General features: G+C 30.1%; 10 protein-coding genes across 30 annotated transcripts in view; 6 read left to right on the forward strand and 4 right to left on the reverse strand.

Annotated features, from left to right (window-relative positions):
• The first annotated feature begins 3 nt into the window (after positions 1 to 3).
• LOC122574820 (gamma-glutamylcyclotransferase-like) lies at positions 4 to 1,503 on the forward strand. 2 transcript variants are annotated; one of them, XM_043742903.1, is made up of 5 exons: positions 4 to 112; positions 305 to 374; positions 521 to 819; positions 889 to 993; positions 1,258 to 1,503. In XM_043742903.1, the coding sequence occupies exons 2-5, from the start codon at positions 309 to 311 to the stop codon at positions 1,277 to 1,279; spliced, it is 492 nt and encodes a 163-aa protein (XP_043598838.1). In that variant the 5' UTR covers positions 4 to 112; positions 305 to 308; the 3' UTR covers positions 1,280 to 1,503. The 2 variants fall into 2 exon arrangements, with proteins under 2 accessions (XP_043598838.1, XP_043598836.1); XM_043742901.1 differs by having other exon boundaries at positions 7 to 112; positions 235 to 374.
• Positions 1,036 to 4,654, reverse strand: LOC122574808 (probable leucine--tRNA ligase, mitochondrial). Its single transcript, XM_043742868.1, has 8 exons — positions 4,439 to 4,654; positions 4,136 to 4,343; positions 3,654 to 4,047; positions 2,674 to 3,557; positions 2,235 to 2,591; positions 1,921 to 2,161; positions 1,603 to 1,840; positions 1,036 to 1,415 (listed from the first exon to the last, which is right to left on the reverse strand). Exons 1-8 carry the CDS (start codon positions 4,535 to 4,537, stop codon positions 1,200 to 1,202), a joined length of 2,637 nt encoding a protein of 878 aa, XP_043598803.1. The 5' UTR covers positions 4,538 to 4,654; the 3' UTR covers positions 1,036 to 1,199.
• Positions 4,655 to 4,736: 82 nt separating this feature from the next.
• Positions 4,737 to 6,169, forward strand: LOC122574817 (60S ribosomal protein L13). Of its 2 annotated transcripts, none has more exons than XM_043742895.1 (4): positions 4,737 to 4,864; positions 5,291 to 5,440; positions 5,525 to 5,774; positions 5,844 to 6,169. In XM_043742895.1, exons 2-4 carry the CDS (start codon positions 5,298 to 5,300, stop codon positions 6,108 to 6,110), a joined length of 660 nt encoding a protein of 219 aa, XP_043598830.1. In that variant the 5' UTR covers positions 4,737 to 4,864; positions 5,291 to 5,297; the 3' UTR covers positions 6,111 to 6,169. The 2 variants fall into 2 exon arrangements, with proteins under 2 accessions (XP_043598830.1, XP_043598831.1); XM_043742896.1 differs by having other exon boundaries at positions 4,850 to 4,929.
• Positions 6,170 to 6,185: 16 nt separating this feature from the next.
• On the forward strand, positions 6,186 to 10,975 carry LOC122574807 (kinesin-like protein KIF23). 4 transcript variants are annotated; one of them, XM_043742864.1, is made up of 16 exons: positions 6,186 to 6,818; positions 7,267 to 7,286; positions 7,486 to 8,061; positions 8,133 to 8,303; positions 8,380 to 8,578; positions 8,650 to 8,788; positions 8,861 to 9,060; positions 9,129 to 9,233; positions 9,308 to 9,393; positions 9,455 to 9,585; positions 9,662 to 9,765; positions 9,823 to 9,927; positions 9,996 to 10,142; positions 10,205 to 10,354; positions 10,419 to 10,655; positions 10,726 to 10,975. In XM_043742864.1, the coding sequence occupies exons 1-16, from the start codon at positions 6,657 to 6,659 to the stop codon at positions 10,912 to 10,914; spliced, it is 2,721 nt and encodes a 906-aa protein (XP_043598799.1). In that variant the 5' UTR covers positions 6,186 to 6,656; the 3' UTR covers positions 10,915 to 10,975. The 4 variants fall into 4 exon arrangements, with proteins under 4 accessions (XP_043598799.1, XP_043598800.1, XP_043598801.1 ...); XM_043742865.1 differs by lacking the exon at positions 7,267 to 7,286 and having other exon boundaries at positions 6,186 to 6,918; XM_043742866.1 differs by lacking the exon at positions 7,267 to 7,286.
• Positions 10,976 to 11,129: 154 nt separating this feature from the next.
• LOC122574819 (dual specificity protein phosphatase 3) lies at positions 11,130 to 12,796 on the reverse strand. The gene is made up of 4 exons (XM_043742900.1): positions 12,550 to 12,796; positions 12,051 to 12,229; positions 11,761 to 11,984; positions 11,130 to 11,680 (listed from the first exon to the last, which is right to left on the reverse strand). The coding sequence occupies exons 1-4, from the start codon at positions 12,568 to 12,570 to the stop codon at positions 11,484 to 11,486; spliced, it is 621 nt and encodes a 206-aa protein (XP_043598835.1). The 5' UTR covers positions 12,571 to 12,796; the 3' UTR covers positions 11,130 to 11,483.
• Positions 12,797 to 13,182: 386 nt separating this feature from the next.
• On the forward strand, positions 13,183 to 19,235 carry LOC122574816 (charged multivesicular body protein 4b). 2 transcript variants are annotated; one of them, XM_043742894.1, is made up of 5 exons: positions 13,183 to 13,507; positions 13,994 to 14,171; positions 14,248 to 14,498; positions 14,578 to 14,635; positions 19,099 to 19,235. In XM_043742894.1, exons 1-4 carry the CDS (start codon positions 13,327 to 13,329, stop codon positions 14,631 to 14,633), a joined length of 666 nt encoding a protein of 221 aa, XP_043598829.1. In that variant the 5' UTR covers positions 13,183 to 13,326; the 3' UTR covers positions 14,634 to 14,635; positions 19,099 to 19,235. The 2 variants fall into 2 exon arrangements, with proteins under 2 accessions (XP_043598829.1, XP_043598827.1); XM_043742892.1 differs by lacking the exon at positions 19,099 to 19,235 and having other exon boundaries at positions 13,184 to 13,507; positions 14,578 to 15,248.
• LOC122574806 (pyruvate dehydrogenase phosphatase regulatory subunit, mitochondrial-like) lies at positions 15,471 to 19,893 on the reverse strand. 2 transcript variants are annotated; one of them, XM_043742863.1, is made up of 12 exons: positions 19,085 to 19,806; positions 18,648 to 18,879; positions 18,314 to 18,577; positions 18,070 to 18,232; positions 17,714 to 17,995; positions 17,357 to 17,659; positions 17,122 to 17,261; positions 16,863 to 17,068; positions 16,650 to 16,791; positions 16,289 to 16,558; positions 15,981 to 16,153; positions 15,471 to 15,908 (listed from the first exon to the last, which is right to left on the reverse strand). In XM_043742863.1, exons 1-12 carry the CDS (start codon positions 19,381 to 19,383, stop codon positions 15,665 to 15,667), a joined length of 2,718 nt encoding a protein of 905 aa, XP_043598798.1. In that variant the 5' UTR covers positions 19,384 to 19,806; the 3' UTR covers positions 15,471 to 15,664. The 2 variants fall into 2 exon arrangements, with proteins under 2 accessions (XP_043598798.1, XP_043598797.1); XM_043742862.1 differs by having other exon boundaries at positions 15,981 to 16,558; positions 19,085 to 19,893.
• A 93-nt stretch (positions 19,894 to 19,986) lies between these two features.
• Positions 19,987 to 21,472, forward strand: LOC122574818. 3 transcript variants are annotated; one of them, XM_043742899.1, is made up of 8 exons: positions 19,987 to 20,105; positions 20,175 to 20,207; positions 20,285 to 20,329; positions 20,693 to 20,758; positions 20,836 to 20,973; positions 21,041 to 21,112; positions 21,186 to 21,255; positions 21,331 to 21,472. In XM_043742899.1, the coding sequence occupies exons 1-8, from the start codon at positions 20,013 to 20,015 to the stop codon at positions 21,384 to 21,386; spliced, it is 573 nt and encodes a 190-aa protein (XP_043598834.1). In that variant the 5' UTR covers positions 19,987 to 20,012; the 3' UTR covers positions 21,387 to 21,472. The 3 variants fall into 3 exon arrangements, with proteins under 3 accessions (XP_043598834.1, XP_043598832.1, XP_043598833.1); XM_043742897.1 differs by having other exon boundaries at positions 21,186 to 21,401; XM_043742898.1 differs by having other exon boundaries at positions 20,842 to 20,973; positions 21,186 to 21,401.
• A 125-nt stretch (positions 21,473 to 21,597) lies between these two features.
• LOC122574822 lies at positions 21,598 to 23,895 on the reverse strand. Of its 2 annotated transcripts, none has more exons than XM_043742905.1 (3): positions 23,336 to 23,895; positions 22,719 to 23,015; positions 21,598 to 22,638 (listed from the first exon to the last, which is right to left on the reverse strand). In XM_043742905.1, the coding sequence occupies exons 1-2, from the start codon at positions 23,475 to 23,477 to the stop codon at positions 22,726 to 22,728; spliced, it is 432 nt and encodes a 143-aa protein (XP_043598840.1). In that variant the 5' UTR covers positions 23,478 to 23,895; the 3' UTR covers positions 21,598 to 22,638; positions 22,719 to 22,725. The 2 variants fall into 2 exon arrangements, with proteins under 2 accessions (XP_043598840.1, XP_043598841.1); XM_043742906.1 differs by having other exon boundaries at positions 21,599 to 22,638; positions 22,719 to 23,009.
• A 437-nt stretch (positions 23,896 to 24,332) lies between these two features.
• The window catches only part of LOC122574804 (liprin-alpha-1), a 41,796-nt gene continuing 39,396 nt past the window's right edge, over positions 24,333 to 26,732 (forward strand). For 4 of the 11 annotated variants that reach the window (XR_006319195.1, XM_043742846.1, XM_043742850.1 and 1 more), the window contains exon 1: positions 24,333 to 25,675. The gene's annotated coding sequence lies outside the window, so the exon portion shown is untranslated. The remainder of the gene's footprint in view (positions 25,676 to 26,732) is intronic. The other 7 variants (XM_043742854.1, XM_043742848.1, XM_043742853.1 and 4 more) reach the window with 4 other exon arrangements.

The following is a 26,732-nucleotide window of genomic DNA, read 5'->3' on the forward strand; positions in this document are numbered from 1 at the left end:
TTCATATACTTCAAGCATTAAATTTGTGTATCTTCTAATTTTAAGTTGTATTCTGATAGCAGTTTATTTATTACATGTTCTTGTTTAAATAAAATCTGGGTAATTATATAAGGTACATCTCAAATTATATCTCTTATCAAATTATATCTCTATCAAAAAACATCATAAATACATATTTAATACTGATAACGAATGATACCTTAACCTATTCATCTCTTTGTTTCCATTAATAAGTTATCTTCAACAAATTTCATAAATTAACTGGCGAAATGTCTAATAAATTCTTATATTTTGCATATGGAAGTAATATGTTAACAAAAAGAATACATATTAATAATCCAACTGCAGTACGAAAAGATATCGGATTTTTAAAGGTAAATATACATGGTTAAAGGAAATTTCCTACGCGGTTAGTAAATCTATTTTTATTTTGAATAATTGAAAACAGCAAGATATGTATTATGCTTTATAAAATTTCATTATTTGCTTTATTATTTATGCAAATAATGAATTATATCAGAATTTCAGATTAGATTTTATAACACACTCAAAGAGATGGGGTGGATGTTCAGCAACAATTGTTCCTACAGAAAATTATATTGTATGGGGAGCAGTTTGGGAATTAGATGAATGTAATATGTGTACATTAGATAATCAAGAAGGTGTAGCAGATAAATTATACTTCCCTTTAATGGTTGACATAGAAACACTTACTGGTAAAATATTTAAATGCAGAGTGTATCAGCAATGTAACAATCCTGATAAAAATGTAAAATTGTGTTTGCTACCAAAACACAGGAGACCCTCACCGTTGTATTTGTATGTTATACTTAATTCTATTCAATTTGTTTAAGATTTATTATATAATTACTAATTATTCTCTTACAGAGAAACAATAATAAAAGGTGCACATGAAAGTCAATTACCACTTGATTATATTAAACTTTTACAAAAAATACCGCATAATGAATATGCAGGAGAATATGATATTGGGTAAGAATAATTATTCATTTTATTATTTTTATTATTCATTAATTCATTGCAACAATAAACAAAATTTTTATTTATGCAGTTAGTTTCATTATGTACAGGCTCTTTACATTTAGATAACTTAGTTTTCATACAAAAAGTATAATTGATAAAAAATTATGTATATATCTATAATTCTTTTTCTGCTTCTATTGTTCTTACTTGATGTATTACGTTTGAACATTGCCTACCCATCTTTTTGTTGAAATTAATATTTTTGGATCACAGCCTTCCCTTGAAAGAAGTCTAGATTTAACGATCTTATGCTTCTTTAAATGTTTCTGGACAGCTGGCTCATTCTCTATTAAATCAAGAGCAGCCTCAGGTGATAATTTATCTGTTTCATACTTGGGTATTTTAATCTTTGTGCAAAGTGCATTATTTATCTAATAGTATACAGAATGGTATAGCATTAATAATGTGTTTATATAAAATTATACATAGTATTAAATAAAGTACTTTGATTTCTAAGAATCACACTGTTATTATTTATATAGTTATATAATAAATAATATAATGTAAATTTATATAATGATAGTGAAGTAATAAATACTTTAAATACTTTGTACTTACTATGATCTCCACTGACATTTTATAATTCATATCTATTTCTGGCCATTTTTGTTCCATAACATCTCTATCTAAGTCCACTTCATTCTTATCTATTAGATGATGTTTTACCTCAGAAAATGCGGACCACAATTCCGAAGCGAAATGTGGTGCAAATGGTGCAAGCATTATAATTTGGACTGCTAATGCACGTTCATATTCACGACTTTTTTTCATACATTCCACACACACTTTGCGTATACTTAATATTAAAAGAAAAAGACGATTACTGTATCTAAAATTATTAGAATCGTTGATGTACCACAAAATTGTAATATATACCTATTTGTAAGTCCTTGCATTCTTGATATTGCAATACTAAGTTGTTGAGATCCGATTATATTATAAGTTACAGACTTTAAAAAATAATTTCGACTATCAAACATGTATTCATCATGTTCTGCAAATTTAGAATCAGTAGGTTCCGCCTGAAGCTCTTCTGAAGTTACGCTATTGCGATAATTGCTAAAAGTTTTTACAGTCTTCCATAAACGATTTTGCCAATTTAATATTCCCGGTATGGCTGAATATTATTAATATATACATTATTTGATATATATAATAATTAGTTAAAATTTGTATTACAATGAGCTTACTGTTATGGTCACAACGCTTATCTGAAGTTGGTGCTTGATCAGCTAATATAAATAATCTAGTTGTATCAATTCCATATTTATCTAAGAATTCAAGAGGATCGATGCCATTATGCTTTGATTTAGACATTTTGTCCCATGAGACAATGACTGGTTCTTTGGTATTCTTTTCTACATATTTTCCTGCATGTTTTTCCACTTCATTCGCTTTTAAATATTTCTCTGTCTTTTTTAGCTGATATGTTTTACTAAGTACCATACCCTGCACAAGCAATTGTTTAAATGGTTCTGGAGTGGGTAAAAGTCCTTCTGAATGTAGAAAATGACTTATAAATCTGGCATAATATAAGTGCAGTACAGCTGAAATTATAATGTTATTAATTTGAGATCTTTAAATATACATATTTTATATCTATAAAGAATTTAAATATTAGATACTTACCATGTTCTTTTCCACCTATATACAGATCAATAGGAAATATTTCTTTTGCTTTATCAACAGCAAACATCTCTTTCATATTTTGTGGGTCAATGTATCTCAGATAATACCATGAACTATCTACAAATGTGTCCATTGTATCTGATTCTCTAACTGCTTGAGCTCCACATTTAGGACAAGAAGTATTTAACCAATCTTTAGTTTCACATAATACAGACTTTTTATTCAAAGATGAAAATGTTATATTTGGTAAAATTACAGGAAGATCATTGCGTGGTACTGGTTGGATACCACAATTTAAACAATAAATAATTGGAATTGGTGTACCCCAATACCTCTGTCTAGATATTAACCAATCTTGCAATCTTGAACCAACAGGGTATCCACCAATTTTCCACTTTCTTGCTTTAGATAATATTTCTGATCTTTTGTTTTCTTGTTCTTCATAACTTCTTATCGAATGCCGTACAAATTCAATTCCAACTATTTCAGAAAACTGATAATCATCTATTGAAGCAGATGGTATACCAAGATAAGTATCTCTATGAGTTGGAAATGCAACTTTATCTGTTACAAATACTGGCAATTCATTTCCATTGAATGGGTTTACTACTTTAACATCTATGATTTGAATTCCTTCTGCCACATCTCTACAATATTCTGATCTATTCAATAAGCTTTTTGGAGATATTGCAATAAACTTTGCATATTCAATAAATTCTGGATAATTAGTCCAAACATTTACTGTTTTAGGATAATTTGGGATAGTTCCCATCAACTGTAATTCAAAACTAGTACCACTACAATCACCTATCCAATTTTGTTGGATTTTTTTGACATCTTTCCATTCTGTCAATGTTGGATCATCTAAACCTTGAGACAATGATCTGATATGATACAAAATAAATTAGTTAAATACTATTTGTAATTCTTATTATATATTTCAATGCTCTTTAGAGATTGTTAAATTCTAATATACCTACTTAGCAAATGACGTAGTCCTAATAAACCACTGACTTAGCAACTTTTTTTCTACTTTTGCACCTGATCTCCAAGAACAATTATTTGCATCAACTTGTTCCTCTGCTAATACAGTTTCATCAACAGGATCCCAATTAACAAATGATTCTTTCTTATAAACCAAACCTTTGTCAAAAAGTTTTAAAAATAATTCCTGCGTCCACTTATAATATTCATGATCACATGTAGCAAATTCTCTATTCCAATCAAAAGAATAATTCAATGATTTTAATTGATTTCTCATCTTTTTAATGTTATCGTATGTCCACATAGCAGGATCAACTTGTTTTTCAATTGCAGCATTCTCAGCAGGTAATCCAAATGCATCCCAACCCATTGGATGAAGGACATTATATCCTGAAATAAAAGATAAAAGTGAGTCAATAAAAAATTATATAAATAAACCAAACAATATATATAATTACACTTAAATTAAAGAATTTACCTTTCATTCTATAAAAACGAGCAACTGTATCACTTATTGTATAAACCCTTACATGACCCATATGAAGTGTTCCAGAAGGATATGGGAACATTGATAACACATAAAACTTTCTCCTTGTACTATCTGCATCATCATATTGATGTAAGTTAACTTTATCTTTCCAATATTTTTCTATATCCTTTTTTATTACATCTGTAACTTCTTCATTCTAAAAATATGATCAATGCTTTATGCATTATAGTAACAATACCAATTTATAACACTACATGCATGTATATTTTTTTTACTAAATAGAGAACATACCGAAAATTGGTTTATACCGGTCGAAGCGTATCGGTAAATGACATTTTTTAAGAATATATTACTTTTATAATATGACACAAATGATTCTCTAATCTTCATTTTTAATTAAATTATTTAAATACCTATTTAAATATTCTACAATTAAACATGAAACATTCAACTTGTCCTTAGTATACACGGTCTTATAGCAAGTTGCCATATTTATTAACTACTTTAAAGAAACTTCATTTTACATTTAAATTATTTTAATAAAATTATATGTAAAGCAAAGCGATATTTGTAAACAAATAATATTTTTAAAATGTGATTTTATCATAAAATAATGTAATTCCAATCTTCATTTAGTAAATTTTGCTTTGCTGAAAGCTAGAACTTCCGCTTTGTGGTGCTGATTCTTTTTCCGGTCTATGCCTTGTAAACAAGTTCGTGAGTAATCTTTTAAGTTCGAAATCCAATTAAAATCTTAACATCTTGAAATAATACTTCTCAAAGTAATAGAAAATTGTTATTATTTATGTTTTTAAGTGTAATTAAATAATATGATTGTAATTTTATAATATAATAAGTAAAGAAATATTTTGACATTAATCAGGTTATCTTTGTCTCATTCGTTTTAATTTCAATTAATGATATACCTTTTCTAATAGTAGGATGTGTTCATAATAATTATATGAGTATTATAAAGTAATATTAAAGTTACAAAAATTTTATTTGTGAAGGAAATTTAATGTTTTATTTATATTTAGTAATAATACTGTTTCTAACCTGTTATACTAATCTTAAGTTTATAAAGTGTATTTTTACAAATCTTTTAAGAAACAAATTGTATATAATTTAGTATTTTTGTTTTAGTTCAACCATGGGTAAGCGAAATAATATGATCCCTAATGGGCATTTCCATAAAGATTGGCAAAGATTTGTTAAAACTTGGTTTAACCAACCAGCCAGAAAATTTCGTCGTAAACAAAGTCGTATAAAGAAAGCTCGTGCTGTTGCACCAAGGTAAATAGCATATGTTTATTTCATTTTTATTTCTGTTGTCCACTTATGTAAATTAACTTCAATAGTATTTTATTTATATTTAAGACCTGTGAAGCTTCTGAGGCCTATTGTTCATTGCCCAACATTCCGTTATCACACAAAAGTTAGGGCAGGCAAAGGTTTTACCTTAGAAGAACTGAAGGCTAGTGGTTTAAATAAAAGATTTGCTAGGACCATTGGAATTGCTGTAGATCCTAGAAGGCGTAACAAATCAGTCGAGTCTTTACAAACGAATGCTCAAAGACTGAAAGAATATAAATCCAAATTGATTCTCTTCCCACTGAATGAAAAGAGAGTAAGTAGAATATAGTAAATTTAAAACTATTAAAGAAAGACTACATTCTAATGTTATTTATGAAAATAGCCTAAGGCAGGTGATGCTACTGAAGAAGAAATGAAACTTGCCACTCAAGTTAAAGGAGAAATCATGCCAGTGAGACACCAAGCACCTGCTAAAGCTAAGGCCCGTGTCATTTCTGAGGAAGAAAGAAAGTTCTCTGCATACGTAACTCTCCGTAAAGCTAGGGCTGATGCCAGACTAGTAGGAATTCGTGCAAAACGTGTGAAAGATGCAGCAGAAAATCCAGATGAAGTAACTAAAGTTGCTAAAGACAAGAAGGCTAAGAAATAATATGGAACTTCATGTCTTTGTATAAATATAACAAATAAATTCTCTAATGAGGAATAAAATTTTCTATTCGTTTTTATTTTATACTATTTATTGAATATATATATGTAATACAATAAAGACATTTTATTTGCCATTAGTATTTGTATAATAATATAATGCATTTAATGTATGTATATGACAGTATGAGGGAGGAAATTTTTTTCTGCAACTTCTGACTAGTAATACTTCAGTGTTACTAGCCTAACATGAATTTCAGGAGCAGGCGTGTGGCATGAAGCCACTTCCGGGGTGCGGGGATGATGGTCATATGAAACTTGACTTAGTGATGTATGTCAAAAAGAGAAAGTAAACCAGTTAACCTGTTGCATTTAGTTTCAGGACAACAAAAGTCCTGGCTTATTTTCTCTAAGAGGGAGAGACGCAGTAATTGAAAATACTATTCCAACTTCTAACATTCGGTGTCATGAATATAAAGCAACGATTTAGTGTCATGTGTAAACGTACCCATTACACTAATTTACTTTTACCAGAGAGGAAATTTCCTTAATGCTCTTACTCAATGAAAATAAGATTGCGTTTGCGCAATTACAACCAATCATCGATCTGACCCCAAAGTACCGCTTGCCCGTGTTCTCCGCTTCCCGAAAATGGTTTTACATCTCCCGGTGGAAGTATAATCTCCCCAATGAGATGAGGCAGAAAACAGAAGTATTATTCTAGTTTTATTAGTCGGCAACTAATAGTTGCAGTTGTAGCAATGAAATTTTTTTTATGTTTACTGTCTTGTCTTGTTGAACAGACCATAAAGGTTTATGCTCAGTCTTTATATATATGTCGGTCCTATGTCCATGGTACTCTCTAATAGTACTTAATCACGAAATAAAAATCTTTTCATAGTTCTTTTTCCTGTTCTTATACTTTAACGAGTTAAGTTATACTTAAAGTAGTACTATCATTTATAGTTCTTTTTGGTATAAATATTGGTAACACTTCATTACTTTAGTTCATTTTGTAACTAGATTTGAATTTTAAATACAGAATCAGAACAACGGTTTTCGGTTTATGGCATTTATCAAATATTATCTTTGGTATATGTATCTTTCACATGATATTGTCATAAGTTTTAAAATAACTAAATATCAAGCAAAATTTATAGTTACGAAAGATGAAATCTGCGTAAGTTTCATTATTTCTTAATCAGTTTATAAGTTAAATCAAATAAAATTTAGCTATTTTCAATATTTTATGACTATTTCTTTCTATAATCTTTTAGTGTAAAATTTAATTATTTATTATTAATTAATTGTTTGGTACTATTCAAGTTATTTTGTAGTGTAGAATAATTGAAGCTATTCGTGATATGTTAATATTTTAGACGTGTGAAACCACCAGGTTCAGCTCGTAAGCCACCAAACCGTCCAAGAGGTAATAATATGGTATCCAAGGATCCTGTTCAAGTTTATTGTCGTTTAAAGCCAATGCAACATCCAGCTGATGTTTCTTGTATGAAGCTTATATCTGATACAACTGTAGTTATTACACCACCAGAATCAGCAATGAATTTTCGTAACTCTAGCAACAAGGAAATTCAAACAACATTTAGTCGTGTATTTTCACCAGATGCAACGCAAAAAGAGATTTTTAATATAGTTGCTCTCCCATTAGTTGAAAATGTTATTCGAGGTAGAAATAGCCTTTTATTCACCTATGGAGTAACAGGAAGTGGTAAAACATATACTATGACTGGTGAAACACAGGATGCAGGCATAATGCCTCGTTGTCTTGATGTTCTGTTTAACAGTATTGCTAATTATCAGACCAAAAAATTTATTTTTAAACCAGATAAATTAAACGGTTTTGATATACAAGGTGAAGCTGATGCAATGCTTGATAGACAAAATGAACTTCATGCTGGACTTATGTTGCAGAGAAATGGAAAATCAGGCAAAGTGTAAGTACAAGAACATGTGATATGCTTTATATAATGTAAATGGTTTTATTAATAATTGATGGTTTTCACAGAAAAAGAGTAGAGAGTGATAGTGAGAGTAATCCAATGATTGTTCGTGACATAGATGAATCACAAACAGTACAAGTGGATCAAGACAATGTCTATGCTGTATTTGTTACATATGTTGAAATTTATAATAACAGTGTATATGATTTATTAGAGGATGAAGATATTAGAAACAAGTATAGTATCATTACTTTCACAATTTAAATATTCTTAATTTCAAATAATATTTTAATACTGAGAAATAACTTTTAGGGTATTACAGAGTAAAATAGTTAGAGAAGATGGTAATAAGAATATGTATGTACATGCTGTAACAGAAATTGAAGTAAAAAGTTCAGAAGAAGCATTTGAGGTATTTCAGCGTGGACAGAGAAGACGAAGAGTTGCACACACTGCGCTTAATGCAGAATCAAGTAGATCACATAGTGTCTTCACTATTCGTCTTGTACAAGTAATGTTTCTAATTACTTTGTGTCTCATTTAATTAAAATTCACAAACAATATAGTATTTTCTCCTCCTAGGCACCCTTAGATGGTGAAGGTGAACAAATTATACAAGATAAACGGGTGGTATGCATCACTCAGCTATCCCTAGTAGATTTAGCTGGTAGCGAAAGAACTAATAGGACTAAAAACACAGGTCAACGATTAAGAGAAGCAGGTTATTATACTTTAGACGTGAATCTTGTAATTATATTATAATATATTTTTATATCCATTCATTTTGATTTAGGAAATATTAATAATTCTTTGATGACGCTACGATCATGTTTGGAAATTTTAAGAGAAAATCAACTTCAGGGTACAAATAAAATAGTACCCTACAGAGATTCGAAACTCACACATTTATTTAAAAATTATTTTGATGGAGAAGGACAAGTTAAAATGATTGTTTGTGTTAATCCAAGAACAGATGATTATGATGAAACAATTGTAAGAAATCAATAATATAAATTGTAAATATATGAAAAAAAATAAATTAATTTATTCATGTTTTACAGCAAGTAATGAAATTTGCCGAAATGACTCAAGAAGTCCAAGTAGCTAAACCAACAATTACGAAAATAGATCTTGGTTTTACACCTGGAAGAAGACAGGCAAATAAGGTGAGATAAGTAATAAAAGAATAACAATGAAAATAATTTGAAAATATGTGCATAATAAAAACTATTTTTAATAGTTATTTAAGGAGGCACGTAGTAAGTTGCAAAAAGAAGGCCATCCTGAAGCTGAAGATTTAGAAGTTGATGTGGGTTTAGTGTATAGGTAAGTATTATATGTTTTTTTTATTTTTTCTTCAAACTTATATAATTTTATTTTAATACAGTTTAGGTGGGCCATTTCCTGAATTGGAAATTACTTCTCCACGCAATGATCAAATAATTAATAATTTGATGCATTTTTTAGAACAGCGTATTAACAAACGGAATTTACTACGTACTGATTTACAGCAAAAACGTAAGAATATAACTTAATTTTTAACCAAACTTAAATTATGCGTAATATCTTCATGACTGTTACATGATTGTTACAGAAAACGATCTTAGGAAGAAGATAATGACAATGGAACAAGAATACATGAATTTAAAGATTGAAAATGCGTCTCTGAAAGCCGCTAATTCACAACAAAAAAAGAAGGTAATAGCATTTTACTGATTATTGAAGTACATATAAAATAATTTGCTTTTGCTGTAGGTTTCTGCATTAGAGGGTCATTTATGCAAGACTGAAGAACAAATTGATAGCTTGCTCCGAAAATTGAACAATGCAAATGATACAATCCGCAGCTTACAGCAAGAGGTAGTTAACGAATGCATTTCTTTTATTATTTAAATGACGACATATATTTTACTACAATTATTTTATAGTTAAAAGATAGAAACATGGCACTAAATCAACGTTTAATAGATAAGCAAAGAGTGAAACAAAAGTACAACACTAAAATGCAAGTAGAAACTGATAAAATGAATAAAGAATTGGAAATAAAGTTACGTCAACAACGTGAACACTTACAGGTAATGAAGTAAATATAATAAAAAGTACAAATTCATTGTTTAATTTCTTTCTCTCTTTTTAGAATCAAATGAAAGAAAAAGAGGATAAATTAAGATTAGTAAAACAAATTTTAGTTGATGACAACGTACCTAGTGTTTCTAAAGATTGTGTTGTACCTACTATTAACTGTGCAGAAGCAACTCCAAGAACAACAGAGGGTCGATCACGAAGGGTCAGTTTATCTTACATTATATAATTTACTTTCGAAAATATAGTTTAATGATATGTGCTCATAGGATAAAGCGGGTGTCGCAAATCCAAGGTACAGACGTTCACAAAGTGCGGATAAGTGGATTGATCACAGACCCGGAGCGCTTGTTCCTGTTGGAACTGTTCTTCAACCTTTAATGCGTAGAAGACGTAGCGTTACGCGACTTACAGATCCAAAGGAAATTACAGACGGTGCATCCAGGTATTGTCTTATCGCGCAAGAACACGATACTGATGGTGAACTTGAGACAAAGTTATTCAAGGTAATTACACTTAAAAGGAATCGAAAAGAATTATATAGTTATATACTCAAATGTATTATTATTATGTTAGGGAGATATAATACCCACTAGTGGAGGAGGCGCACAAGTTGTATTTAATGATATGGAATGCTTAAAACAATTATCTCCAAAGGCAAGGAAACGTAGTGGTCCACAGGATACAGAAAATGAAATAGGCTCTTCGAGACATTCGTCTACACTTGCAGAGTCTCATTCCAAACGTCCACGTGTAGTAAATTAACAGTTTTATTAATATAATATTAGTATAGTAATAATAGTTTTTATACGATATATAATATAATAATACGATACACATATAAATATCTAAAAACTTCTACTAAAAATAGTAATGGTAAAGAAAAATACTGATAATAGTTAAAAACAATGATATGAAGTCAAGATGTTAATATTTTCCTTTATCGTTACTATTTTTAGTAAAAGTTTTTATAACCAAAGTTTTTACAATATCAGTATTATAATTTATTAAATAATACAATTCGCCAACAATGAATTGTGAGAAGCGATAATATTGTATATATAATACTTTATATCGTGAGGCGTAATATGAGTTATGTGATTGCTATCTCATAACATGTATATATTCGTAATATTTGATTTTTAGATAATTAATAGTGAATTTTGCGCCTAATGTTAATTAATAATGTATCAATCTAATCTAATCATACATTTTGATCATGTTTACTCAATTTTTATATACAATTATTTATATACAATATACATATATCTACCAAATTCACTGCAGCATATATTGTTAGTGAACCTTTGTAGTTTTATCAAAGCTGTATTTATTTAAGATCGTTGTCTTCGTAATTGATTATCTAACTGCGCTAATTGGTGAAGAAAACCACTATTTGGTTGAATGAAACGATTTTTGCGGACTGTTCGAATTGCATCTGTGGCTAGCATTCCTTTTTTAATCATTAAATATGCTAATACGCACGTTGCGCTACGTGAGATTCCTAACACACAATGAACAAAAGCTTTACCTAATAGGAAGAAAGTCCAATTTTAAACGATTTATTGTAATTTTTCTGTTTCTTTCATTATTAAATTATTATTTCATTACCTCCAGTCGAAACAGCTTCATCGATAAAATCTGCAATAATGTAAAAGTACTTGCTAATGTCTGTTGTGCACAAATCAATAAGTGGTAAGCCAAGATACTTTATTGTTGTATCAGAATAATAATTCTTATCGGTGTTTACAAATCCAAATCTTTTTCCTTCAGCAGCGTTAAGCAAATGTGTTATACCCAATATTTTAAGGTATTTCTTATTTTTTGCTGTGACACTATAAAGTATTCAACATAAATTAATTTTCAATAAACATGAAGACATAAAACATTGAAATACTCACGCATCACCAATATATATTCCTGGATATACTTCATCACAATCGATATCCTGTTGAACACGATAATATTCAACATCATCTCGATTAGGATCAAATCCTGGTAGCATTTTATTCTCAGTCTGTGTTCTATATAAAGCTTCTGCTAAGTGACTTTGGGTGGTTTCCCCACCAGTTAAACGTTTCTGAAAATTCATGAGATAAAAGTTTTTACTACGAAAAGTAACTTTACAATATTATATAATTTTTAATAATTTGATTTGAAAGATGATAAATTTTCAATATTAATTGAATGTCATTTGAAAAATTCAGATGATATTTATTTTTTCGTGTATTTCTCATTATAAAAAGACGTTTAGAATTAAAAAGAATTTGAAAATATATTAATTACATGTTCTTATGAAATGACAGGCAACTCAAATGTGAAGAAACAATTTCGTAGCATCTGTAATTTTCAAAATATACGTAAATGATAGCAATACTATTCTTTATAATGTATACTTACATTTCTCAGACTGCTGTCCATTTGAAAAGATTATTTATAGATTAATAATTTATAAGTTATACTAGATATGACAAATAAGAAAGACAGCAAAATATTACAAAATATTTTGTATTTTATTAATCAAGTATGTCACGATTAGGTATGACTAATTCTAAGCTTTTACATATATATATAAAACAAATATAGTCGCGTACACAATGTTAAAATCGCGATAATTATAGTTAGTTATTTCACTTTTGGAACTCTTTGTTATACGCGATAATTATACTGACAAGGTGTCATGTAAATACATCCATTAATTCGATTAATTTTTGTATATAACGAATAATTTTGTATATTTTTTAAAATAGTAGAATATTTGAAATCTTATATTTGTACCAAGAATTTGATGTATAATTTTTTAAAATGATATTTAAAATTTCAACTTAAATTAAATCTTCATCATCTCGATATTTGAATATATATATTTTAAATATATTAATATATGTAAAAATATTTAATCAGTTCTTTTATATTTATTATTATAAGTCTAAAAAATAAATTCTAGAAATAAAATATTTGAATATTCCTGAGTTTTGATAAATTGAATGAAATCAAATTTCATAGTAACTAGATGAGCGATGAGTCATGACGTATGTATATCAATGCCTAAAGAAAATATGGCGATGGTATTTGGTTAGTGTCCTGTTCTGTTGATTTTACAGGAGGTGTTTGATGTGTTTATCGTGCTCAAGATTGTAATTATAATTTAAATTCAGAGTAGAACTTATTAAGACAATGAGTTTCTTTAGTAAAGTATTCGGTGGTAAAAAGGAACCGGTGTCTATGTCGACAGCCGAGGCGATACAAAAATTGCGCGAGACCGAGGATATGTTAATAAAAAAGCAGGATTTCCTCGAAAGTAAAATAGAGCTTGAAATTCAAACTGCTAAGAAGAATGGAACGAAAAACAAACGAGGTATTTACGAATGATATTCTTTATTTGATAACCACTTGCAAACAGCTTTCAATGATTAAGGTCGTTTGTCATTGTGACGTTTCTCTGCTGTGTGTTTCTTGTGCGTTGGATGTTGTAACTATTAATCAGTGCTTTAAAAATATTACTTTTCCTATAAGTTTGTTAAACTAAGAGTATTGCTTTTTAAGTAATAAGCAACGATAACATTGTACAAGGCATCCACACTGAGTAACTGATAATTAGACTGTGAATGTTTATGCATTTATGAGAAATCGTGAGATGTAAAAGTGTACAGAATGCAAGTAATGTACAAAAATATATAAAGTATATATTAAAAATATAACATTCATTATAATATTTACTATACGAAACAAATTTCGTTAATTACATCTGTAAAAATATTTATAAATTAGCATCAACATCCACATCCATGTACTAGCTAGTAAATCTAGGATGAATATGTTAACAAGGAAACATAATTTACAGCTGCAATCCAAGCCCTTAAAAGAAAGAAACGTTATGAGAAACAGTTACAACAAATTGATGGTACACTTACCACGATTGAAAGTCAAAGGGAAGCACTAGAATGTGCAAATACTAATACTGCTGTACTTACTACAATGAAAAATGCAGCAGATGCATTAAAATCTGTCCATCAACATATGTAAGAAATTCAATTTTGTGATATCATTAGTTAGATGATTCATGCAGATTATTTAAATGTTATTTTCTTTGTTTAGGGATGTTGATCAAGTACATGATATGATGGATGACATAGCTGAACAGCAAGATGTAGCAAGAGAGATTTCTGATGCAATTTCCAATCCTGTAGCATTTGGAAATGATGTAGATGATGAAGAACTAGAAAAAGAATTGGAAGAGCTTGAACAAGAACAACTTGATAAAGAATTGCTTGGTATTGAATCTACTGATGAACTACCAAGTGTTCCAGCTACTGCTATTCCAATTGCCCCAACTAGGACTCGCACAAGTAATAATTTTAATATTTTTCTGGTTTATTATTAGAAAATAATTTGTTTTTAAACTAAAAATATTGTTAATATTTATAGAAGCTAAACCAGAAGAGGATGAAGATTTGAAAGAGTTAGAAGCATGGGCATCATAAAGGTGGTATCAATATATTTGTAAAAATGAATTTTTGTAAGAAACTGATAGCTAAAATGAAGTATGTATTGTTGAAAGAGATAACAGTGTACATGAATACATTTTTTTAGATTCAATATCATACAACTATTCTAATGTTAATACTGTGGTATTTTTATGCACTGTTAAAATGATTAACATGATGATGAAGTTCATAGTAGTCATTTTCTTTATTACAGTATAAAGATTTTTTTAATCAATATACAAAGAAGAATCATAAGTAATAGCAAGTATCTTAAATACTTGCATTTATACTAGCCAATATACTCTACTGTTACAGTAAAAAATAAATTATATTGGACAAATATATGATATACATACATAGTTATAAATGCTGGTAAATTACATACATATAATTTCTACTAACAGTGAGAAATACCTATGAGAACACTTATTGTATAAACCTTTTGTTCAAAAGATTAAATTGTAAGATATTATAATTGCTTCATAAAATTTGGTTGTCATTTTCATGTATATATGTATAACATATTTTGAAAAGTAGCACAGTTGAAATTGTTAAATGGCCTTTTAAACTTTGTATAAATGTATCTGCTATAAATAAATTCATTTAAATGTATATTATTTTAGTACAACTATAAATGCAGCAGATATAGTGTTGTATACATATTTTTACATTACAAATCATAGTAATTTTTGCACTATTATTAATATTTTATTAATTAATAATTATTGAATTATAAATATCCAAATTGCATCGAATTAATATGCCAATAGTATATATAAAATATTTATATTTTTACAAAATATGAATATATATAGGACAATTTAAAAAAATGGCTTAAATAATGATAGATATTTAATTAAAATGCAATAAACATATTTTAAATGTTTTCACAATCATGAATATGCTTAACTCCTAGGGAAAATAGTCTTCAAAAAATCAAGATTTATTTCATAATTTACAATTATAATGACTAAAGTCTCAATCACATAATAGGAGGAAATAAAATATTATCACTGAAGAACGTCGCTTTAATATGATACAATAGGTGTAGGAATATATTTTTTGTTCAATTTACTACTCAGCGCCGGTATGGGTAGTGGACGAATGTGTGGTTTAATAGGAAATCTAGTACCAGCGATATCAATTTCGTAATGAGCTTTAGGATCCATTATAAAGTCTGTTGTAACAGTATTTGTATTAATTTGTATATGCCCTGATTTTGGATAACCGATAAAGCCAAGACATATATGTTTCTCTGTAGCGAAACCGTATCTATAAAGTTATTATTATTAATAATTTGATATAGTAAAATATATTTTATCTTTAATCGTATGAAATATTTACCCGGCTGATGTAACAGTTCCCACAAATTCATTATTTCGATAAATAGGCTCGCCACCCCATGGCCATACATCCTTATTAATATCTAATTCATTAACAATAAATAATACTAATCGTTTTGATACGCCTTGTTCTTTTTGACGTTGCAAGGCAAATTTGCCAATAAAATATTCTTTCTGTTGCAATAAATTATCATAATTAATCAGCATGTTTAAACTGTTGTGCCTTTGTATGATAGAAGTCCTCAGAAATTCAGATTTAACATTAATAGTCTTGGAATAAATAAATTCTATTACCATATACCTACTTACATCTAATCTTACATTGTATCCACTTCCAGCTTCATATGGTGTAACAAATGGTGTCAATTCTTCGGCCCAAAATGGAATAAATCTTTCTATTCGCATGAAACGTTGTGTGAGTACACCTACATCTCGTACTCCATAATCTTTACCTACTTCCATTAATCTGGAATATACGTGAAGTGCGTATTCTGACGGTATATATAAGCAATAACCAGATTCACCAGTATGCGTAAATGACATTACCATTACATCAGAAGCATAGGCTACATTTACATTCTATTAAGAATATAAAATTAATACACATGAACGTTATAAATCTATCTGTCGCCGCTGAAATATTTACCAGAAATCGATATAAGCTGATTACCTTATATGTAAAAGGAGAGAGATTAATGTCAGAATTGGAAAGTTCTGAAAGTAGTCCTGTTGCTTTAGGTCCTACTAAATTAATAACAGTATATTTTGACGTTACATCATTAAGACCCACTGAATGATCAGCTGGTAAATGTCTGCGCAATAAACAGATAACTTTTATACGATTACAGTAAACATTATTTTTAATTTCTATTACTTTTGTTACCTAGACATCCATTGGTAGATACGTGTTTGTTGCGACGTAGGTGAAACCATAAAATAACTATTTTCAGCTTGTCTTACTAAGATACAATCATTTTCATACCCTCCTCTTTCATTCTGCATTCCTGTATGCACTATACTACCAATTGGTATATTTACATCATTAGAACATAATTGCTGAAGATAATTGACAACTTCCCAACGACTAGACTGCAAATATGTAAATGATTATATGCAAAATATTTTATATTTTAAATACTTACTTTAATTTCGATTTTCGAAAATGAACTCATATCTATTATTCCCACTCCTTCTTTGCATGCTAGAAATTCCTCCGTCATAAAATCAAAAAACTTTGGTTTATAAAAACTGCCTGGTGGCATAACTGGTTTTTTTTGCCCTTCTATTAATAAAAATTACTTACTTTTTACTTGCGAATGTGATTGTGTCATTAAATATGACAAGATATAAATAAGAATTAAGTAATTAATTGCTTACTTTTATAAGTTGAATCAAAGTAAAGTGGACGTTCATAAGCCATTTTGACGCCAAAAATTGCACCTCTTTCCTCAAGTACGGAATACAGAGGTGAACAACGTAGGTTTCGAGCATATTTATACTCACACTGATGAGGATACAAAATTGCATAATTTCTCCCAACAATTTCCTTTGTTCTTTGTTGTAAATATCTTTTACTGCTATGTAAATCTAGAAATCTTTGTACATTAAAAGGAAGTATTTCTTGTGTAGATTCACCATTTATTAGGCATTCAGCAACTTCTTTGCCTATTCCTCCTGCCCCTAAAGAAATATGACTTTAATAGTATCAAAGATTTAACATCTATTATTTTTTACCTTGTAATGAACTTCCATTCATGCCAACAGCAACAAAATAATTTTTTACTTCTGGACTTTCTCCTAGTATCCATTTACCATCTGGTGTAAAGTTATCTGGACAATTATATACATTTGGTTGTATACCTTTTAAAAGTGGTAATCTATGTACTACTTTATCCCATAAAGGTTTCCAATATGAAGTGTTAACTGTAAGATGGTTTTTCCAATCTTTTATTGGAACAACACCATTCTCGAATGCAGGCTTTGATTCTGGTTCAAACCATCCAATTAATAAACCTCCTGCAAATTCATTCATTCAGTTATCTATTCTATAACTTATTAAACCTCATGTAATGCGCTAATATATTAAAGACTTTGCCACTCCCTCATATATGAGTATGAATCGAAATCACGTATGCATGGTAAAGCCGTGTTTGTATTAAGTGGAAACGGAGGAATAATTGCATAAAAATGTTCTGCAGGATATGCTGGGATTCTAACTGGTGGATTACATTTTAATCCTAATTCTCGTGCCCACTATAATTTGAGAACTTGTATAAGAAAAATTTGTATAAGAAATAACATGAAAATTATTTCACATCCCTAAAGTGATATTACCATTCCTGCACAATTAACAAAATATTCACAAGAAACTACTCCACGGTCAGTTTTTACACTTTTTATAGCTCGATTTTCAGTGTGAACTTCTTGTATATAACAATTTTCAACGTATTTTGCTCCTCCAATCATTGCCAATTTGGCTAGAACATCACAAATTGCACTACAATTAGCTACTGCATCTTCAGGAACCCAAAGTGCACCTTCAAGGTCTTCAGTATGCAAATATGGATATAATCGTTTTAATTGATCTTTTCCTAAAATCTAATCCATTTATAGCTTATTAAAAGTTGCTTTTATGTTTCAATTTCAAAATGTGGTTGAGAAATCTTACTTCACAATTTAAACCTGTGGGTATATTATAAGCCATTCTTCTCTTCAAAGCTATCATTCTGTCTTTGGTTTGAGCTAGGTATATACTGCCACATTGCTTTAAACCTATGTCATATCCCATTTCCTGTAATTGTTGATACAACTTAATGCTGTAGGATATTAGATTCCTATGTGATATTGGTTTGAAAAGACCAAGTGTGCCAGAACCAAAATAGGATGTTCCACTTCCAATCCTGTGACATAACATTTTTTAATTATTGTACATTATAGATATTGATAACTTTAATAGTTTCTTAAATCAATAGCCTTTTTAATTTTAGTGGTACAAATATGTAATGTAAACAAAAAAGTTTATAGTGTTATTTTAAAAACTAAAGATTTGTTATTCACTGTTCTAGCATTCATTAATTGTTTCATTCGATGTAAATGTACATATACCTGTTTTGTTCCAGAACAAGTACATCATTCCACCCATTATTGACAAGATGATAAGCAACAGAATTAGCCACTGTTCCTGCACCCGCAATGACAATTTGCGATTGCGAGGGTAACGTTGTATGGGGTTGAAATTGAAAATTTTGATGAAATTTCCTACGACTTTTACTTCTGTCTCTTTGATTAAGTTTAAATATTTCATTTTTGAAGGTTATATCAATTGAATAATTTCTGCAACCTTTCGAGACTACTTTCTGTAATAATGTAACATAAATACATTCTGAACTCGCGTGTTGCAGCATTAAATTACGTGGAAGGTAATAACTGCGTCACTTGTTCATATAACATGCAAAAAACAGAGTTCCAAAATGTCTCCACTGCTAGAACGTTGGTTCTATTATTAAAGTTAGGAATATTGGGTCATAATGGTGCTCTTTCAAAAATATAAATTATCCTTTCAAAGGAAATTAAGTGGCGCCGTACATTCGTATAATAGCTTGATACGTTAAGATTTTCACTTATTAAAATTATAATATTTTGGAAGCCTGTGGATAAAATTATTTTTCATACAGATAATTTTTTAGTTATTTTAACGTGAAATAATTACACAAGATTGGTTTACTTATAATTTTTTGATTGAAAATGTTGTTGTACTTATTTGTAAAGACATTTAAGTTTTTAATAAATTTCCCGCCTAGATGTACTTGATCGATAAATCGAAATATTTCAATCTCGACTACTCTCGATAAATATATTAATATTCTCGAATCTTTTCGATACAATTCGATAAAATTCAAAATGGGAGCGACGTTAGATCTTCGGTTTTTATCAACATGAATTCTTCCATAAATTTAAGCGTTTCTAATTGTTATTCGTGTGCTTTTGATAATTATTTTTATTAGGAACAGCTATTAATACAAAATTGCTCATAATGTGGTTCATATTATTCGCAGTTTTTACCTTTAAACTAATGTGCATTTTTATCTTTGTCATCTATTGCGTTGTCACTTTTCTTCTGGTTATGGTAAGAATTTTTTTATTTGCTCTGATTGACAGTATTTTATGTTAACTAATAATGTTATTTGTAACAAAGTACAATGCTCAAACAGAAGAATTGAGAAGATGTGTAAGTTTATTAATGCTATTTTCTTTTACATCTTCTTCAAAATATTCTATTGTTATAACATAAATTGTGTCTTTTAGATTGTACCCCAAGATATAAACTTGGATGTGAAATTTCTGACTGAAGTTAGTTAAAGGAAGTTTTTCTCAATGAAAAGTTAATACTAGACTGCGGATGTTTATGCAATTTTATATCTTTATGTATGTAATTAAAACAATGGAACCTGAATAGAAATTTCTTCTATTCACTATAAATATTATAGTGAGCGCATTGCTTTGAATTACATACCCATACGTATGTATATTTTCTATATTATGTGCATTCCGAACACATATTGACTTTTTCAAATTTTCCATAAACACATAAACATCCATACATATTATCTACTATCATACTACATTATATCGTATTTCTTTGTCATATTTTTTAATTTTTCATAACTCGTAACTTCAACCTCTATAAATGCTGACGATTGCTTATTTTATTAGAGTCGCGAGAGCGTAGATGATAAATTAGAAGTGTTAACGGAAAAGCTTACAGAAAAAGAACGCGTGGTGAGAAAATAATTCGTCATTTTGCTTTAATTTAATTTTTTATGAAAGAAATATTATTAGTTTTGTAATACTCATAGTTACAGAAATCGCAATGTGAAATAAAAAATGCAGAAAAGGCGTTAACTGATCTGGAAAATAAAACATCGTCCTGCCGAGATCGATATCGCTCGTTGATGATCGAATTGAAAAAGGACATTCGAGAAACTGAACATGAGGTTCGAGTAACATATAATTAAAAAGAATGACGATTTAGTTTTATATAATTATAATTACATTTGATAGGTGAGAACACTGCAAAATCAAATATCGAATTTATCGATTCGACGAGAAGCTCTTAGAAGCGAAGTATTAAAGGTAGTATTTCTATCTCGTTAAAATTAGTAACATATAAAAATAATAAACGTCATAATTTTCAATGCAATTGTAGCAACAAGAAGATTATCAGAAAATGCTGAGTGGTTTTTCCAAGGAATTGGAAAGTAAAAAAACATTATTCTGTACGTTATTGCGAAATATTCTATTTTGTTTAAAAATAGATTTTCATTATTTTAATTGGCGCTTTCAATCTATAGCTTCGGGTATCGAGAAATCAAGACACCATCGCGTGAGGTGTTTCAGTTTACCATGAAAAATTTCATCGACTTTTCTGTATATATAATAATTATTTTTAATCAAATGTTCGCAGTATTGCCTTTCATATTGAAGAACAAAAATTAGAGTGAGTAATTAAAAAGTGCTACTAAATGTTGCTTTGTCGAAAATCGTCGTATTATCGAATGATTAAGAAAAGAGTTTTTTTTTCGATCGAATCATAATTTTTATTTAATAATCACAATATATACATTCGAGTAAATGATCAGTATGGAAGTTCCTTTGCGTTCAATCGCATGGTACAAATTAATATTGAGAAATTAAAATTTAATTCGAGTGACAAATGGATTTCGATTACGCGTATGAATTATACGATTATGATTGAGACAAAAAATGTCAAATAGATTACATCTATTTTATCAATTAACGTATTGATTGCCGATGATTGTAGATATTTTCGATGAAGTAGATAATTTTTAAAGATAACCAGGACACTGTACTAAAGTTTAAACATTAAATGATATAGAACGTATTATATGATGAGAAAGTAAAGGAAGAATCAAGAACCATAAAAGTAATTTTTACATGTAGTATAATATATTGAAGTCAGAAGAATACTTAATTCTTAAAACAGACCTCTTTACTTCATTTTGTTTGGAGATAGAAGAAAATATTTTATATACTCAATTTATTGAAATGAGAATAAAAATAAGGAGGTCACATAGTTTTTTTTAAAGTATTCCTTTTTATCTCAAAATTGTTCCATTTTAAGTGCCTTATTCTTCATAACCATGAAATTACATGTTCATACAAACTCTCCAAAACGAATAGTGCTGAGAGATGTTTTAAGGCATTTGTTTCTTTCCCGATGCATATTGTGATAATTTTTCAGTAACTGAATTTTCTTTATGAGAGTACAGTTCCTTGAGAAATGTGTAGTGAACAGAGAAGGAAGTATTTTTCGATTTGAATGAACGCTATAAAATATTCGTTGAGCTTGTTAAGTGCACATGAAAGGAACTTTCCTGCCATTCTGTCCGTTCCTTAAATTCTTTCTACCTTGTTCTCTTATTCCAGACGTTTCATTATTATATCCCAGAGGATAGATATATATTTTTAATATCAAATGAAATCACTAGCCGGCATACTTCTTGAGAATTGGGCAAGAAGTTTGAGATCTTTGGACACATCTTTTTGCTTGTCATCTATTGATCTTAAAAGAATATATCCAAATTGAACAGTTTGTCAGCACAAATTCGCCAGAGTGTAAAAATTTTTCCATTCTTATCCTGCAAATTGTTACGGTAGTTTATATGATATTACTGAAAAAAAAACAACCAAAGATATGGTTTTAGAAAATGAAGATTACTGTCTGTTTATAATTCCGTATGAGATGATGGAAATTTTTTCAGGACTGCATGATAGAGATTGTAAAAGGCGTAGAAACTGATACTCAAGATGACGACGAGTGCCGAGCCGAATATCCAAGATAAAAAGTAGCCATCTATAATATCCGAGGTCTCCTTTCTCTTCCTTGCGCTGATCTCACCCAGGGTGGTACCCCGCCGCTCTTCCATCAATCTCTTCATGTTCGCCAATTTCGCTCGTAGTTCGTCTACTGATTCAGCGATGTCCTCGATCGAATCACATTCCGGTAGATCTAAAACTTGGACGAATAAAGTATAAATCGGGAAATATGGACGTTCAAATGCAATAATCAAATAATTTACTCCAAAACACTGTCACAGAAATTTTTCGTTTTGGAGGTATTTTTTAAGGGAATTATTCATTATCAATGATTAAAAGGATATTAATTTTATTTATGGTAATTCACAAAACAATAGAATGGAGAAAATGGAAACATTTAAGGTAAAATGTCTTTTTTCTTTTGAGAGAAGGGTGCAGAGATTTTTGGAACATTTTGTTAGGTGATTTAAGTTGTACTTTTTTTGAAGGATATTTTTAATCGAAGCTAGGGCTACTTACCCGTAGTTCCTGGCGTGCAAGTGTGCGTTACTGTTTTCATGATACTCGTCTCTATCTTTCTTGACTGTATAACTTGGTCCAAAATACGACTCAGAGGTCGGTATTGATCATCCAGCATCCCACGCTGTAGCACAGTCTCCATCTTTCGGAAAGTTAAGCCCTCTAGATTTTTTCCCTCTCTTTTGACTTGATCAAAATTATCGCATTCTGTAACGATAAATCTTCTCTTCGAACTTTGAAAATAAACATTCCTATCGATTGAAGATTCGAGTTTTGGGAGTTAATTATTTCAAGTGTTAAAGAAGAAAGAAGCTTTCTTTGAATATTTATTGCGTTACATAAAATGCTTTAACTTAATATTTACAACTTCTCAAAATAATTCATATTCTTTATTGTTTTAAGTATTAATTAAAATATATATATTAGTTTTGAAATAAATGAAATATGATTGATTTAATACATTGTCGACCGTCGTGCGGATTGGGTTCGTCTATGTACAATATGTACATACGTATATAGATTTATATATACATATATATTTTTCTATTATTATTCTAAAATTTAAGCAGCTTGCACAATATGCCTGAAAGTAAAAATATATTATATAATTTAATATTTGTCTGAACTATGATGACATTCAAAATAGAGAATTTAACAACACAAAATTGACAAATATATCCTTTGAATTCTGTGGTGCGCCATTACTTTTTAGAGGCACTGTATATTATATTTATACTAAGAGAGAGAATTAGAGTTGACAATGAATATAATTACAGACATAAGAAGAAATTTAATTACAGGTTAATACAAATTACAGATATCATTTGAAAATCGCTTAATTTAAAAGGCCATTCGGATGTCCCGCGTTTCTCATGTGGCGGTATTCCGTAACTGTGGTGCCACAAGTAATCTCCCATTTCATCGCAGTTTGTAAACGCGGCGGAGGAAAGTCGTACGACATTCGGGCGGAGTCGGGCGCACTTTCGAGGACGAAGGCTGACGTCACGGCGCAAAATGGCTGCTGGTATCGGAAATGGAGTAGCGTAGAGGCTGGGCGGTAGGAACGAACTGTAGGTGTGTCAGTACTCGGCTTCTCCGCGATAATGCCATCGAAATGCCGATTGTTGCACGCTGACTCGTGCCTCGCGCACTACTCTTACGTACGATCGGGATCATTCCGCGAGTCTCGGATGGTGATAATAAATGGTGAAATAGTCGGCGAGTCAAATTAAGCGGTGCAACCCGAACTCCACGATATATGTACATATATCTCTTTATCCCGTAAAACGAAATTTCTTCTGTTCTTAATCTATCAGTGATCTATATACATAAATATATACATTTGAATATCTGAATAGGCTGAAATTGTGTCTGAATGAGATCGAAGTGGAAAGTAAACCTTGGTCTGTCCAGTGATCGTTCTTGTGCTCTTCACGGATATTTTGCGGGTGTCAGACTGATTTGCCCGGCTCCAGGAGAGAGTCGAGCGTGCATCGTGGGTGTCAGCTCCTTGTCGACTCTGTTCGATCGAAAACTAGTTCACGTATCTTGGAAATGAGTGAAATGGAAAAGAAAGACGCGTGCACGTAGAACATATAAAGGATAAGTATGCTCAACGTACGGTTCCACAGTGGGATTTAATTTACGATCTGTCAAAACTGAGTCAACTCAACCAACAAGTCGTTTACGTATTTATATCGTATTTATGGTGAAATTAAATCGAGCGTCTGCACCGAATCATCCTTCCTATCACGATACGAGCCGATCGATTTTTCTCAAGGGAAAAATATTCTACTCGCCTACGACTTTTATCTCGACTGTGTGTGTATATTTTCGCACATCGATTGATCCCCTTCCGTAAACAATATCCAGTTGCTAACAATGTATCATCCGACGGTGGAAACGGGACACGAGTTTGAATGACGGTGAACAGGCTCGTGGCTAGAGTGATGTTGAACTTGGGACTGAATAAATTATTCGAGCGATGATTTCGCCGGTAGCTTCTAGTTAAAGAAATAAACAAACAAAAAAACTAGTGGAAAGACACGGATTTCTATCGAGTGAGACAGAAGAATAGGAAGAAAGAAAAATTGTTGAAAATTCTTAGTGGTTAAACGGTACGCCATTGAAGAAGAAATATAATACACATAAGAAATATTCCCGACGCGTGTATGTCGTTAGAATCGACGAAACGTTGTGACACAAAAAAAGAAAGAAGTAGATAGGAGTTTGACCCGATAAGACGAGGAAAATCAAAGAGAAAGAAAGAGAAAGCGCGGTCAAGCGAAGAAAATCGCGTTGAGAAAATGACTAACTGAAAAGCTCGAAACGAACTAAAAGGTACACATGTACATATAGATGTAATTATACAGTGGCTCATGGGCATATTCGAATACTTCTGGACACTTTTTATGAATATATTATATGTATTATACTTCTGCATTTTGAGATTTTATTAATACTGTTACAAGATTCGACTATCGTGGTTCTATTGATAAAGTTTGGAACGAATTTGAAGATGTGCTATATATACATAGAAGTTACAAGACACGTACTGAAAGTACATGTTTCACACAGATCATGGATATGTTTAAACAGTTACTGCGTCTATCTTTAACATTATATATACTTAAGATAGCTAATCATGCTATGTACTAATTTTCCATTAAGTATCTGGTAACTTCTATATACATTTTCAGATTGGTTCCAACTTTGATCAATATAACCCTTTGCGGACTGCCGCCGCATATATGCGTAAACTATCAATTTGGCCAAGGAACTCGTATATGTGTTTGGCGAAAACAACTGATAGAGCTGAAAGACTCATATGTGTGTCATCTTATTTATCCTGTGGAGAATCTGTGCATGTACATATGTCTAAAATTTGACATCTTGGAGTGCTATGAACGAAAATCGCGTCTATGCAGAAATGTGCGCTGGCAATTTTAAATGACTATCACGGCAGCAGCTTGGTCCCATGGCGCGGTTGACTTCGAACCGTTCCGTCCGCAAAGGGATAATCACGATTAGACGGCAGATGTTTATGCATTTACGGAAAATTTAAAAATGTAAAAGTGTACAGAATGAATGTAACATGAAAAAATATATAAAATATGAGAAGTAAAGAGCAAGTTATAATATTTAGTATGTGAAACGCATCTCTACGCAGGTTTTATTTTTTTTTGTCATTTTATTAAAAATATGATTTTGCATAAACATCCATAGTTTGATCATGGCAGTCTCTCATTACAATGCTAACTAAATTTCAACTTGTTTTATATAACACATGCAATATATACTTAAAAGTTTTCTATATAATAGCTGTTCAAATACTTCCGTGAACCACTGTATATATGTATACATATATAAGTGCTTATATATATACATATATCTATAT

This window comes from Bombus pyrosoma, linkage group LG14, assembly GCF_014825855.1.
Source record: "Bombus pyrosoma isolate SC7728 linkage group LG14, ASM1482585v1, whole genome shotgun sequence".
Taxonomy (NCBI): Eukaryota; Metazoa; Arthropoda; class Insecta; order Hymenoptera; family Apidae; genus Bombus; species Bombus pyrosoma.

Bases quoted from the DNA above. Each gene is read 5' to 3' on its own strand.
- LOC122574820 (XM_043742901.1), top strand. From the start codon at position 270: ATGTCTAATAAATTCTTATATTTTGCATATGGAAGTAATATGTTAACA. The intron at 375-520 runs GTAAATATACAT...GAATTATATCAG, and splicing joins AAGATATCGGATTTTTAAAG to AATTTCAGATTAGATTTTAT. The intron at 820-888 runs GTATGTTATACT...ATTCTCTTACAG, and splicing joins AGACCCTCACCGTTGTATTT to AGAAACAATAATAAAAGGTG.
- LOC122574808 (XM_043742868.1), bottom strand. From the start codon at position 4,537: ATGAAGATTAGAGAATCATTTGTGTCATATTATAAAAGTAATATATTC. The intron at 3,558-3,653 runs GTAGGTATATTA...GTATCATATCAG, and splicing joins AGGACTACGTCATTTGCTAA to ATCATTGTCTCAAGGTTTAG. The intron at 1,416-1,602 runs GTAAGTACAAAG...GTATACTATTAG, and splicing joins AAATGTCAGTGGAGATCATA to ATAAATAATGCACTTTGCAC.
- LOC122574817 (XM_043742895.1), top strand. From the start codon at position 5,298: ATGGGTAAGCGAAATAATATGATCCCTAATGGGCATTTCCATAAAGAT. The intron at 5,441-5,524 runs GTAAATAGCATA...TTTATATTTAAG, and splicing joins GCTCGTGCTGTTGCACCAAG to ACCTGTGAAGCTTCTGAGGC. The intron at 5,775-5,843 runs GTAAGTAGAATA...TTATGAAAATAG, and splicing joins TCCCACTGAATGAAAAGAGA to CCTAAGGCAGGTGATGCTAC.
- LOC122574807 (XM_043742864.1), top strand. From the start codon at position 6,657: ATGCTCTTACTCAATGAAAATAAGATTGCGTTTGCGCAATTACAACCA. The intron at 7,287-7,485 runs GTAAGTTTCATT...TTAATATTTTAG, and splicing joins TTACGAAAGATGAAATCTGC to ACGTGTGAAACCACCAGGTT. The intron at 9,586-9,661 runs GTAAGAATATAA...TGATTGTTACAG, and splicing joins TACTGATTTACAGCAAAAAC to AAAACGATCTTAGGAAGAAG.
- LOC122574819 (XM_043742900.1), bottom strand. From the start codon at position 12,570: ATGGACAGCAGTCTGAGAAAT. The intron at 12,230-12,549 runs GTAAGTATACAT...ATGAATTTTCAG, and splicing joins TGGACAGCAGTCTGAGAAAT to AAACGTTTAACTGGTGGGGA. The intron at 11,985-12,050 runs GTGAGTATTTCA...AATACTTTATAG, and splicing joins GGAATATATATTGGTGATGC to TGTCACAGCAAAAAATAAGA.
- LOC122574816 (XM_043742894.1), top strand. From the start codon at position 13,327: ATGAGTTTCTTTAGTAAAGTATTCGGTGGTAAAAAGGAACCGGTGTCT. The intron at 13,508-13,993 runs GTATTTACGAAT...CATAATTTACAG, and splicing joins TGGAACGAAAAACAAACGAG to CTGCAATCCAAGCCCTTAAA. The intron at 14,499-14,577 runs GTAATAATTTTA...TAATATTTATAG, and splicing joins CCCAACTAGGACTCGCACAA to AAGCTAAACCAGAAGAGGAT.
- LOC122574806 (XM_043742862.1), bottom strand. From the start codon at position 19,383: ATGCTGCAACACGCGAGTTCAGAATGTATTTATGTTACATTATTACAG. The intron at 18,880-19,084 runs GTATATGTACAT...GTTATGTCACAG, and splicing joins CTTGTTCTGGAACAAAACAG to GATTGGAAGTGGAACATCCT. The intron at 16,792-16,862 runs GTAACAAAAGTA...TTTATTGCGCAG, and splicing joins ATCTACCAATGGATGTCTAG to ACATTTACCAGCTGATCATT.
- LOC122574818 (XM_043742897.1), top strand. From the start codon at position 20,013: ATGTGGTTCATATTATTCGCAGTTTTTACCTTTAAACTAATGTGCATT. The intron at 20,106-20,174 runs GTAAGAATTTTT...TTTGTAACAAAG, and splicing joins TCACTTTTCTTCTGGTTATG to TACAATGCTCAAACAGAAGA. The intron at 20,330-20,692 runs GTTAGTTAAAGG...TTATTTTATTAG, and splicing joins ATGTGAAATTTCTGACTGAA to AGTCGCGAGAGCGTAGATGA.
- LOC122574822 (XM_043742905.1), bottom strand. From the start codon at position 23,477: ATGGAGACTGTGCTACAGCGTGGGATGCTGGATGATCAATACCGACCT. The intron at 23,016-23,335 runs GTAAGTAGCCCT...TATTCGTCCAAG, and splicing joins TTGCACGCCAGGAACTACGG to TTTTAGATCTACCGGAATGT.